At 40.1% G+C, this 14,030-nt stretch overlaps 1 protein-coding gene across 1 annotated transcript in view; it reads left to right on the top strand.

The window, feature by feature from the left end:
- USP31 (ubiquitin specific peptidase 31) overlaps positions 1-14,030 on the top strand; it is a 175,872-nt gene that overhangs the window by 38,775 nt on the left and 123,067 nt on the right. Inside the window, exons 3-5 of the mRNA XM_069209665.1 lie at positions 3,522-3,610; positions 5,924-6,016; positions 11,533-11,668. Of these exons, the coding sequence (XP_069065766.1) occupies positions 3,522-3,610; positions 5,924-6,016; positions 11,533-11,668 (318 nt within the window). The remainder of the gene's footprint in view (positions 1-3,521; positions 3,611-5,923; positions 6,017-11,532; positions 11,669-14,030) is intronic.

Raw genomic sequence — 14,030 nt, 5'->3', positions numbered from 1 at the left:
CTCACATACAGTTCCATTACAGCTGCTCAATTCTAATATTCAGTCCCACTGCCAAGCCAATACTGGACCCAAAAGAGCAAAACACAGCTCAGCCAGTGCACCTCAAGACTAACATCCAACAACACTGTTGATGGGAACCACCACAGCTCCGCCATATTCCACCAAAGAAATAGAAGGAAGCTAGCGAACAAAAGATTATGAGGAAAAGAAAATAATTGAAGTGTGAAAAGAAATAGAAGAATGAACATTAGAGAATAAAAGAGATGGTGAGAGAAACAAGCAGCGAAAGAAGCAGGGCATGTATGTACCAACACATTTCCCACAGACACAGAATGGGAAAACCACTTTGACACTTCGGATCCCGAAATGTAACTTGTGTCTTCCACATACAGATGGGGGGAAAAAGAGGAATTCATAGTAAAACGTGAATTGGCAGATAAAAAATTGAAAAACACTATTGCCCCATCGCTTTCTCTCCTGAGGCCTAGTTATCAATGGAGAAACGGGTGCAGTGGCACCGGGACCAGAGACCAATGGACGCCAATCAACTCTAATTACTGCTGTATTTTCCTACCAGAATTGCAGTCAACCATTTTCCTTTCTTAATCCAGGGCCCATGACACCGTCACCACGCAACTTGTCCTGTCCATCTTTACTGCAGACTCCCTCTTTCCTTTCACCTTCCAATCAATCTGATTTTTTTTTTTTTTAGTTGTGGTGTTTTGAGCATTACACTAATGCCAAAAGTTTATTTCTGATAAAGATTTATATGATAATTGTATATGTTTTAAGATGGAGGAAAAAGGTAAATGGATTTGCTTTAGTTAATTGCTGGGCCACTGGAATTATGTGGAAGGAAAAGACAAAATTATGAGGCAGGGTGACCAATTTATGTGGCAAGAAAAGTCCAGTTATAAATTTACAATGCCACTAGCTCTAACCCAAGAAAATGCGAGATCTATTGCATTTCAAATACTTCCTTAAAATGATGCAAGGCATTATAAAGTAATTAGAGCAGCAGTATCATGTTGTGATGTCATTAATGATGTCACGATTGATGTAATATGTGAGGTCATAAGCAGTGCATGACGGGGCGCAAGTTATGGTTAGTTTAGTAAATTATAAATTGCGAATTTTCATGTTTTCAACAATTAGTCATTTAAATCGTTCCCCCCGTGGAGAAAATATTGTGTGTGAGATATATATATATATATATATCTAAGTGCTAGCTAAGTGTTGATTTGAAATTGTAGTGCACTACAGTATGTAGCAGGAAATGGATTCATTGGCTACTTGGAGCCCAAGGTATAATGTTTTGATTTAGCAATGATGATGGACTGTTTACATCTATAAGATTGAAGTGCGTTATGTTGAAAAATAAACTAAAAATGTGAACCAGGAAGTTGCTATTGTAGTCTTTAAGTGACTGAATAATGCTGACATGCAAATCAATTTGATTGAATTATGTAATGGAGAATACTAAGCCGAAAATGTAGTGTATTGGATTCCATGATTTAAAATGTGCACCCGTTGTATTGTCTTTTTATTGTGTTTGTTGCATGTAAGGACGTAGATAGTCACATGACCTGCAGTCCGAGTCAGTGCATACTAAAACCAGTTGTGGTTGAAATATGTTATCTGCCAAAACAAAGACTTGGCTATAACACGCTGGTGGATGTGGCTTGTATCTTTACTTGCACTAATGGAGACTGTGGACTATGGAATATATCTATATCTCTCTCTGTGTACCTACTAGTGGATACCAGTAGATAGTTAGGACCTAGTTTCTATAGAAAGAGTTTTTTGACTTGCCTATATCTTTGGCACCGTTGTGCAGGTGTTTCCTAGTTGTGCCCTGTTGCTAACCTCCACTGTGCGCTGCCGAAGGCCACCCACGACGGTGGTTGAATTAACACATAGTAATTAAAATTAATTTGTTAAAAAAAAAACAACAACAAAAATAGAAATTCCCCGGAGAGAAGAAAAGAAGCAAAGGTTACAAGTAGTTAGGCTCAAACGTACAAAACCATATAACTTCACCTGTTAAAATTCGTTATTTTGAGTAAGTATAACTCGCGCCCTCACCGTGTACTGCTAATTACCCCAGATATTACAGCACTCATGACATCTTTTATAACAGGATTGATAGTATCACTAACATTTGTGGTAAAAGTATTTATAAAAAAACTGTGCGTGAAGGGGGTGCAAGTTATAGTTACCTTAAGGCACGAGTTATAGTTACTTGAAATAAACCTGACAGGTGAATTTCTGTGTTTTTGTTCGTTTAAAATGTGAGCAATAACACCCCTGGAACTTCTGGTAAAATGTTTCACAGGTAATATATGGCTACCTTTTTTTATACAAATGAACTGTTTGTAAAATGTTCACCTAGAAAACGCTTAGACAGGATAACTCTTATTGTATTAAAGGGGCAAAACTGCCGATTCTCCGATTTATGTTATGTCTTGTAAGAACCAAACTTGCTAGAACCATGAAGGCCTGGTTTTGTCTACAGAGGCCTTGTAAAATCTTGCACCACTAATTTTAATTCTTGAGCTCTCTGTCCTGGATTATGAACACTTCTAATCGGCTTTCTTAAATATTGTACTAGGCTGCATGGCTATTTTTAAAAGGGACAAAACACCAGTTCTTCCTATGTTTTCAAACTGATCCGGCAGTATAAAAAGATTTTCATCCAAGGATATAGCAGAGTAGTCTGAATTTTTTTTTTTTTAAACATTTTTATTTGTACTTTTTTATTGTTTACATTATCTCTTTAACTTGCTGAAAGTTAGGTTCGGCTAGATGAAATTGCAACCTGTAGGCAAAATGTCCTTCTCGGATTACCCATTTCCTAGTCTCTCATAAAGGATTTCTTTGAATTCCTTAGAAATGATTCTCCTCTGTTGGGCGGCCTTTCAGAACCATTGGTCTTTCCTTTAAATCCCCTTTGAGGCATTGCACAATTTGACATTCAGCTGGTCTCATGAATGATTGCCTTTTTGGTGTGTATTAAATAGATTCATGAATAGCTTCTTCAATTATTTCTGATTGCACCTTATCCAGCAGAAATATTGTTTCATAAACATTTTCATAACTTCTCGCTATACTGAATGAATGAATAGTCTTTTCACTGTTTTTCATTGTCAATGGACACTGCCGAAGACAGGAAAATGTTACTTGTAATCATAAAAAACATAGAATTACAAGTAAGTACAGAGGAGTTCCAGTCGAGCTTTTGGGGGTAATTTATTGATTTAAAAACTTGAGATTCTGTGACAGACAGGAATGTTTGCGAAGAGTAAGTGCATTTAAGTAACTTTTTCTTTGATGTAGGAGTGGTTATCTTTATTTAAAAAAAAAAATAATAAAAACACGTAAATGTTCGATCTGTGGTCATCATTTAAAGATAAGAATACTCTTGCCTTCCAAGAGGGGAAGTTGCAAGTACTTCACTTATGGCTTGCAAATTATTATTTTACAAATGCATGTATTACATGCCACCCCTCTTTTATTTCAAGCCACCGTTGGAGGAGGAGCCACCACCGGACGGCCCATCCCTTCCACTTGCTGGGACATTTGTACAAGAACTTTTCCAAGCACAGTACAGGTAAACTCGAATAACTTTGTTCTGCATGCAAGTGTTGTATTTAAGTCCGCCTCTCACTCTTGTAATGATTGCAAATTCTCAGCACACTTGTGTGCACCTGCCACCATCACCTCACCTTGGAATCCCTAATTTTATTTTGCTCTAGTTTCCTCTTGAGTCATGTTCTACATTAGTTTGCCTATTGCAGGGTGTTTGGATAGGCGCTCTTGCTTGAGGAGCAGCTAAGGTGAGTACATTACATTAAGTTGCAATGCCTTATTAATTTTACTTTCAGAATCATGTTATTCTTCTATGGATATTGGATAAGTTGCCCCCTTATGTCTGGTTGATATTGTGCCGTTATGTTCTGGTTGTTGGTTTCATTCAATACATTGATACTTTATTGAGTGCTGTACCTTTTCAAATGAGTTTATAAGGCCTGAATGCTTGTTATTCTTTGTTTCTTGTTTTACTAACTTATCCTTTGAGCTATCCAACGTCTTCAGATTTAGCAGCATCATGTTTTCCTAGCTGATCGTTTTTGACCATAGATCTGCTTTGACTTCTTAGCTCTTTGTAGTGCATCTCATGCCTCCTTTGTTGTTTAGCCTGTTATTCATAATTACCCTATTTTATGTATGCACTGTTTCTCTGTCTTCCTGTCTTCAGTTTTGATCCCAGGTATTTCTTATTCAAAGTCCATCTCTGTGTTGTGATCATTCTTTTCACTTGATTATCGATATTCTTATCTGATCCCCTAATCAACAATGCATTTTCTCATTTTTTTCAGTTCTACTTTCGCTCGATCTTTTAGGTTGGAAATCAGTTTTTACCTTGAGTGCATTTCTTAATAGTTTACCTGGTTCCTGTATTCAGCCTACTGGAATTCATGGTTAGGGAATATTGGTTATGTTAGTGCTGTACACATGTTTGCCATTCTGGTTCTGCCTTCCTTTCATTTATTATTTTCTGCTTTCTAATGTAGCTGAAAATGTTCCTTTGGCCTGCTGAAAATGAATTTGACTTGATTGACCACAGTAATTTCTGTCAGCAGAATTAAGACTGCAGCTTGCTGGTAGCATTCACTGCCTACTATTGTTCTACATACATCTAATATGTTGGCTGTATTTTCACAGTCTCAACCTTGCAACGATATTCAGCATATACCTGTAATGTTTCACTAAGTTATTCCTCACTGAAGCCATCCAACAGTGTTAACATTTCATTGATTTTGAGAATGTTTTGGTAGTCCTAAAATAGTTCAGTTAATCTGTTTATAAATTAATTTTAAAGGTATTGCATTGAAGGAAATGTCTTCCACATGGGCACTTTAGAGTTCTTTTCGTTGTTTGTAGCATTGAGGATAGATGCTTAAAAGTGACTGTTATGATGGACTTGTGGCACCTCAACCATGGTGGCAAGAGTTCTTCAGCCTCTGGCCTGTGGTGTATAATACACCAGTGATTCAGATAACATGTTTGGGTACAGTAACTCTGACTGAGACTTCTAGCGATAGCCTAACTTTTCATCTCCAGGTAGTAGGCTGGTCCCGGGGGATGTTTTCTGCAGCAGCTTGTGAGGTTTTTAGGTTGATGCATGAGCCTAGTGTTTTTCTCATTGCTCAAACCTATTTATAATCTCATGCTCGTCTGACACTGTTAAGGAAGTTTGAATTCACAAAGTAGGCTGCTTTCCAGATTATAGCCTCCTGTCATCCCAGATGACAGCTGCCTTCATTTTAAATCTGAAATGTTGACCCAGAACCCATTTGAGTTAATTGTCCATTGTCGTCATGATTTAATTTCCTTGTAACCATTTGCAAAGTGGTTCACTCAAACGTACAGACACACTTTGTATGGTTTTACTGAAAGTCTCTCAATGATTTCATTAAATGTTCAGTTTTCCTCTTGAAAAAAAACATTCAATTTAGAGGAATGTAGCTCTTGCTATGGGGAGAGAAAAGGGTGGTAAAACAGAGAACTAGGTTGTGGGGTGAGTGAGATTTGGGATTAAAGGAATGATGTAGATAACCTGTTACTGTAATTATCAAAAAGTAGCACATACACATATTTATCTCCTTTTATTGAAAACATCAGAGCATGTTATCCTCCAAATGCTGTAATGTTTGAGACCTGTAGATTCTCTTCCATATTGAGATTTCGATTGTGTTTGTTCTATTTTCCGGTTTTTCTTTATTCTTCTTGTGGTGTTTGTCTATTCTTTTTTCCTTCGCATGCTACCTTTTTCTTTTGTCTTTGTCTCCTTTTTTTCCTTCTCACTAGCACTCCCTTGTGTTGTGTGTAAATTAGTTTGGTGCCTTCTGTTTCTTTCTAGGTCTTCCCTGACGTGCCCTCATTGCCAGAAACAGAGCAATACGTTTGATCCCTTCCTTTGCATCTCTTTGCCGATCCCACTGCCTCACACACGGTAAGAGTTTCATTATCTTGGGTCCAGGCAGTGCACTGTCTCGTACAGAAGAAAAGAAACTGTTGTTAGCCCATCCACCAAGTGCCTGTCTCAAAGTATGAAATAATAAATTATCCAATTAAGAGTTATTTAGACTAACAGGCTAGCCGAATCTACAGTGTTTCATGCATTCAGTGCTTTACTGCTTTCTAGTTTGTACATCTCAATGCTACTTAAACATTATTAGATTTACACATTAGTTGCGTGAATATCTATGAACAATGTATTTTGCTGCCTGACATTCTTTTACTGCCTCATTCAAAGCAAGTGTGTGCGGTTTCTAACTAGTAGATCTCATTGTGGCAAAGATATTGCAAGACTATAGCCTTGGCAGCAACAAGTTGTCATTCTTGATCTTCTTTACCTCTTACTTTCCTTTGTGATGTCCTGCGCAGCCTCACCAGACATCATCCGTATCTTATTTTACTAGGGCATAAGGTGTTATGCCTAGTCATTTGATGTCACTGGCTTTCTCTTCTACCTAAAAAAAAAAACTATATATATATTTTATCCAGGGATTTCAATCGGAGTCGTCTACTGTTGCTGTAATGGGCCTAATCCTCTAAATGTTAGTAATGTCACAGACTATCAAAAGAAATTATGAACCTAAACCATCTGCCAACCTCTTTTTAGAGATCCATGTTCTTCACTCAGCACTCATCAAAACAAACTAATAGTTTATAATATCTTACATCCAAGTTACACCCGCCCTCCTCCAGTGCATCACATTTCTGCCATTTGATGTGGTTGCAGTTATGACCACGGTTCCTATAGCTTTCTCAAGTGTAGCCTTTGCAGAAATGCAACATGACCTTTTACTGAATCCCAAGACATTTGCCCTCAATAAAGCAGTCTACGGTGCTCCACATCTTAATTTCTAGTACTGTTTGCATCCAACTCAAAATGTTGAAATACTTGCTGCTGTTCCTCCCGAAATGTGCTTCATCATCAAAGTAGTCTTAAAATCCATTTTATTGGTGCCATTTGAGTGATGGCTTACCAGGATTTCCTAGAACATGGGTGGAGCTCTTCAGTCATATATTGTCACAATGCACCTAGATGTCCCATCATACATCAATTTTGAGGCTGTGTAGTGAGTTTCACTTTCTATTAGCAGTTACAGTAACTGCAGCGTGTGCATTCTTGTATCCAAGAGTTAGCTACTATTGCTTGGATCATGAAGGTCTGCTTTGGCAGATGAGGGAGATAATGCAATGGGGAAAGGCTTTTAACTAATCAGCCTTGCTTCTGAAAAACTGGTGTTGTTGTTGATGTTAACAAAAAAAAGTTGATTGAAACAAAAAAAGCACTTCCTAAAATATTTTCTGCTAAAAAGAATAAAAACTAAACTGTGCCCTCCTTTCAGGGAGGTTATCTTCGTGGAGTGGAAAAATGAACAAGCTGCATTATGCTTCACCATTCTGCTCTAAAAACAGCTGCAGCCTATTTACCAAGCTTTATGCAGTTTTTATTTTAGCTGAGGATCAAAGGGGTTTAAATACTGTCCCTAGGTAGCGCTTCAACTTTTGTTTTGAGTTCTGATTCTCCTAAATTTCATTAAGGGAAAAAACTCTTCATTTCAGATCAGAGGTCTTGTGGGTGGATTGAGGAGGATGCGCAGGTGGGCTTCAAGGAATTTTTGTGCAATCATGGAGAGCTTTTGGAGGCTGCAAGGGTTGTATTTGGACCAGTTTGCAGACTATAGTAGGATGGACCCCGGGAACATCAGAAGCAAACTAACTTGGCTCCAGTGGTTGAGGCCCAGAAGCCCCTGCTTGCTTTGTGCCAAATCCAACTCCTTCCCCACCCCTCAAGTTGGGGGGGGGGGGGCTCACAACTACTTAACAGTTAGAAATGTTATTATACCTCATGCTTGTATTCTGCACTGACTAGTATGCGTATAGCATTTAGTTGGCAAAGTAATAAAATGACATGTAGCCCTCTCGTGCAACTCCATCAAATAAGCAAACAGGTCTACACAACCTTCACATTCCTGACTGCAAGAGTTAGGATCAAGAAATCATTGTCTCAGTGACTTAATTTCAGTCCTCTATGCAATGCGGGTTTACTGAGCACTCCTAAAAAAAATCTTTACATTTTAAACAAGCCAGTTCAAAGCCACCAACCCTAAGTCAATCTCCTCTTGATCACTCAACAAGCCCTTTGGCTTAATGACTTTTGCCCGAAGACTCCTGTGAAATTTACATCCTGACGGGCACAATATCCATAACTAGAATTGGTGTACCTGCTATTTTCACAAATGTACTCTACAGTCATAAGTACAAGTCAGTGAGACTGTCCTGAAGAGGCCTTAGATATCCCATTTGAGCAAAAGGCGGTGACAATACTGGGAAGGCACCATCCTGCTTGGTTAAAAACATTTGACTCCTACTGCAGTAAGATGAACTTTGGAGAAAATTTTGCATTTCCCTGAAATAAATTTACTTCCCCTTTTTTCATTCTGCTCCAGCCATGAGCATGGACTTTTTACATGAACTCAAGGACAGGTCGTTAATGCTTCTATGCCCCTATAATGTCTAGTTTGATTACTAGATATTAGAAGTGAACAGGAAAGCCATCTGAAGGTATGTACTAAGCACTGGTCATTAAGAGTTACCCAGCTACTTAATGGCTTTACTGAAACCTATGGTGTTTGGTATCAAACACCTTGTCTTAATAAATCCATACTGATGTCAGTATTGGATTTATTATAACCTGCACCCAGAGGGCACCTGAGAGGCGCCCCCTTGAAAACTTGCTGATTCTCTAGTGTGCTGACTGTCTGGTATCGACCAGCCTGCCACCACAGATACATTTCTGACCTCCAGGAGGTGAGAGCCTGCGCTCGGAAGTCAGAAACAATGCACGCTCTGGAGGTGTTCTCACCTCCTCCAGCAGAATGGCTAGTAAAGATGCACACCAAATCTAGAGACTTCAAAGTCCCTGACGCCTTTCGTATGTTCCCCAAACTTCCCTCAGACCTGGGAGATTCCACTCCCTACCCTGAGGCCCAGTTGGCACCAGGACCGGTGGGAATTTGCTATGCAAGTAGGTGTGTTGCACTACCAGGGTAGTCACACCCCTAAGGTGGGCTGCCTTCCCTATACCAACAAGGAATTTATTAAACCATCTCATTTTCTGGGAGGCAGAATGAAATGGTGGTTTCCATTTTCAGATCCTTAAATGATCTTTAATCAAACCACACCACATTCCCCCATCAACCACTGAACAACTGCATTACAAGACCAAGGACCAGATAGTAAACCCTCCACATACACTATAAACATGAGATCCCATACCACGAGCGTCAAGTTCAGCACAGCACACCCAGTTCAAGAGTCATGTCTGGTTGCACCTCATCCAACTCTTTTTCATATATTCATATAGGTCACATCTCCAGCCAGATGTAAGTCTGCTAGTAATCATTCAGGTCAGTTTGCGTCTGGCAATGAAATTTTTGTGGCAGTTGTGGGTTACACTGGTGCACGATAACACAATGTGTAGCTGCATGCTCCCTCTAGAGCTGTCTGATCTCTGGGTTACATTGATGCACCAGGGCAGATTTCTTCTCTTCAAACCTTCAGCCAAACCAATCAGCCACTGGGTGTTAATGCTGATTCATAATGCGTGTGCTCCTTCCTTTTAAAGAACCTAAATGCTACTATACTTTGTTTCATCTAAACGCTTATGGTCCATTAGTATATAGCTTCTCTTTCGAAGATGTATGTCTATCCTGTTCTATGCCTAACCACTAGCCATCACTGCTACACCAGTATTCCTGCTTCCTTCCTGTAAGCCTCCACAAATGTAAAATTGTAACTTGCTTCAGGATTTTGAGTAGTTGCTAGCCAGTGCCATGCAATGCCTGTCTAAAGGTTGTAATGTTAGTGCTATGTCTTTACATTCCTGGTTGTGGCAGTATACATCTGAATCCATATCTCAGGACATAATGATCCCTTGCTATAATTTCACAAGTTATCGCATGTCCCTACTGCTCCCTTTTAAATTATCTTCACTTTGGTACCTGTAGCAGTTTTTCACCAATCCTATAGCTTTCAAGGATGTATCAGCCTCCTGTGTGAGACTGAGTTCAGCTTTCATATGTGTGCAATCATCAGGGCTGCAGCTGGCCTGCAGCCCTTTTCATTCTGATCAGTCCATTCAAACTAGCAAATGAACAATATTGAAGTGTCTTCAAATTCTTGCTGATTCTATCACAAGTTGAAAATGTGCGTCAAGTTCTTACAAGCTTTGTTAACGTTTACCAACAGTGTTGGTCCATGGGTATGTCAATTTCTGCAGCTTCCTCCCTCCCCCCCTGAGAATCGCAGTAGGTAAATGACACTACCTACTTATATTTGCTTGCCCTTGTTTTAAAAGTTTCTTCATGTTAATGATAAGTTCTGTAAGGTTTAACAATGTTTCTTGCCATCTGTCTTAATTGTTCATGTTTTTTACTTGAGTTCAACAATTTGAACTACCGACATGCATGGAAAATGGATCTGTTGTCCGACGACATGAAGTGCAAAGTAACATTTTTATTTTACTTTGCACCACCAAGACTAGATTGTTTGTACATTTGCTGAGTAAATTGAAATTCAGACAGTCCTTTTGTTGTCTTTGGGTCTCTTTTTCCATCTCCTAGTTGGAAATTCACAAAATAGAGGCCAGCCTAATTACAGAAAAATTGTAAAAATGTGGAATTTTTTTTTGTAAATATCAACAGAAGTTAAAACATTATAAAGTATTTTTGTTTAGGAAAATGTCTTATAATACCCCCCTAGATTTCCTAATCGTGCTAGGAACATTTTGAAGCGGCTGTTTCCTACGTAACCTAGAAGAGGGCAGGAACATCAGCACAATCGCATTGCCTTAACACAGCCATCCTAATACCACAGGCTGTGTTCCATTGCACTCTGAGTTGCATTGGTTTGTACACACCCAAGTCATGGGTTGGAATTCCAGCATGCTTTACAGACCCTATAATTCTTCAAGGCCTCTGTTGCGAGAGCTGTGACAAAAAGAGATAAATCTGTAATTGTTCAGTGAAGCACTGTATTTGACACATTTACACTGTTAACACTGAACACAGTCAAGCCTTACGTCAGCCTGTGGACCAATGTATACAGCTAAATTGGCCAGCTCTGTGTAATGTATGATTCGAATGTGATCGGTCTATGAAGCACTGCATACTGTTAGGATATTGGACTCCGTGGAATGTATCACGTCCCCGTGAATTGGTGCATATTATTAGAAACACAGGCTATGTGAAGCAGTGCATATTGTTTGTATCACATGTCCTATATAGAATATGACTCCTCTTTAGGACAACTGGCCAAGGGCTGCAGAGTTGCTCTGGGAATGGGCGCCCTGAGCATGCCACAGCCCAGGGATCATGCATGTTTGGGGGCGTTGCATGCGGTCCCCTGGTATTGTTGCAGTCTCAGACCCATGCCTATTGTCTCACTTTACTGCAGGCCCTTGTATGTTACTGTGGTATACCAGGGGAAATGCTCGCATTGCATGCGCATCGGAGTGGCTGTCCCGCTGTCTGGAACAGTGGCCCGGCTGCGAGAAGCGGTGTCTATGGAGACCAAAATCCCCCCGGATCAGGTAAGGGTAACCCCAAACGCGAGTTTTCAGTCCAAGCTTTAAGGATGTTACACATGTAAGTTGGCACTGTCATATATAATATATTAAGTGCAACACACCTAGGGCGGTCTAGAATACAATGAGGCCAAACCCCTGTCATACATAGCTGCATGTCTGGACAACACAGACTTTAAGGCAGGGAACCTCATGCTTTCCAATTTGGAAATAAGCACACATTGATTGCCTTTCAGAATATAAAAGTTGTGGAATGACTGAATCTGTGAAATCCTGTGATTAAACTCATGTTACCGACACATTCGTACTCTGAATGCAGGTGAGTGGCGTTTGAGAAAAACAACACTTTGTTACTAAACACATAACATTCTTCAGGATTTGTCAGTAACACTAGAAAGCCTCAGTATAAACTTGTAATTTCATCTTTACTTGGAAAAAGCCACAGTTGCATGCTGTCCCCTAGTGCAGTAGTTATGATTAAAAAAACGTCATTGTGTGGTGGGAGGCTTGTCAGAATGTGCAGTGTCCTACACCATGCCTGGAATTGCCAGGGTGTAACTCAGCATCATGTCATGGGATCTCAGTCTTGTACTGTGGAAATTGTTGATGTAGGGTTGAATGCAATAAAAATCTCCATTCGAGATGGTGGTTATTCTGTATGTTACCATTACCTCACAGTCTATAATTTGAGAGATGTTGCATCCAGGTAAATACTTCAGCATGTTTACATCTCAAGTATGTTTTTAAGTTTTACCTGGTGGGCCTTGCTTTTTCCCCCCTAGGTCCGCAGATCCTTCGCAGGTGGGTCCTTGTCCCTAGATATCTATCTTTTTCCTTCAATGACTCAAACTATTGAACGTATTTTCACCAGATCACAAAAAGCTCTCTTTCTGGACCAAGATCTAGCTTTCTGCCAAATTTGGTGTCATTCTGTCCCAGTGGGAAATGGGGAGGGGGAACTAGTTTTGGTTTTCACCTTTTCTCGCCTCCCATTTGATGAATTACCCTGACATTTTTCAAACAGCAGCAGAAGCGAGTGACAAACTGTTTTTCAGAATTTGGTTGAGATTCGTTAAAGGGTGCCAAAGTTATTGGCAAAACACAAAATGCTTTTCGTATGGAAACTAGGTCCTAACTATAACTACTTACTGGCTATCGCCTGAAATATATATTTTAAAAAAAAAAACCACAAAAAAAACTACGGTTACAGGGACTGTTAGACCTGACAGCTCTTGGTGTGGTTTCCCCTGTCTTTTCGCTTCTGACCTGCTTTTGATCCTGTGCTCGTTTTAATTTTTTCTAGTTTTAGGACTCTGAGCACTCTACCACTGCTGAGCAGTGGTAGAGTGCAAGAGCTCCCTGTCTAAATTCTGTTGGTGATTGGTTTAGCCATGATTGGCATATTTGATTTACGAGTAAGTCCCTAGTAGAGTGCACCAGGTGTGCCAAGGGCGTGTAAATCAAAGGCTGCTAGTGGGCCTGCAACACTGATTGTGCAACCAACATAAGTAGCCCTACAAACAAGTCCCAGGCCTGCCATTGCAGTGCTTGTGTGTGCAGTTTTAAACTGCCATGTCGACCTGGCAAGTGCACCCGCTTGCCAGGCCCAAACCTTCCCTTTTATTACCTGTAAGTCTCCCCTAAAATAGGCCCAACGAAGCCCATTGGTAGGGTGTAGTGTATTTAAAAGGTAGGACATGTACTTGTGTCTTTTACATGTCCTTATAGTGGAATACTGCTAATTTCATTTTTCACTATTGCAAGACCAATCTCTCCCATAGGGTAACATGGGGATTGCCTTGAAGTATCTTAAGTGTAATTTCCCATTGGGAGCAGATAGAGATATGGTGTTTGTGGTCTCTGAACTCACAATTTAAAAATACATCTTTTGGTGAAGTTGGTTTTTGAATTGTAAGTTTGAAAATGCCACTTTTAGAAAAGGAGCATTTTCTTGACTAACCATTCTGTGCCTCTCAATGTCTGCTGAATACACGTCTGGGTCAGGATGACAGTTGGGCTGTCATTCACTCTAGACAGTCACTCAGAGGGAGCTGAGGTGTGCCCTGCATATCCTGATAGCCCATCACCAGGCTGATGGGTCTTCCTGAGCTAGGGTGGTGGGAGGATCTCACACTTGCACCTGAATATGGCTATATCTGTCCTCACATAGAGCAGTCTCCAACCCCCTGGAGTATGTCTGGGCCCAGTGCTGGGAAAGAAAGGGTCTTGTGCACTACAAAGACTTCTCTTTGAAGTTTGCCTACTTCAAAGACAGAAAGGGGTATAAGTAGTGGACCTCTGACACCACATAGTTACAATGCTTGTGAACTGAGGACCTTCTGCTTGGAAGAAAAGCTGGATGCTGTAA

This window comes from Pleurodeles waltl, chromosome 10, assembly GCF_031143425.1.
Source record: "Pleurodeles waltl isolate 20211129_DDA chromosome 10, aPleWal1.hap1.20221129, whole genome shotgun sequence".
Taxonomy (NCBI): Eukaryota; Metazoa; Chordata; class Amphibia; order Caudata; family Salamandridae; genus Pleurodeles; species Pleurodeles waltl.
This window is presented reverse-complemented; position numbering and strand designations above follow the sequence as displayed.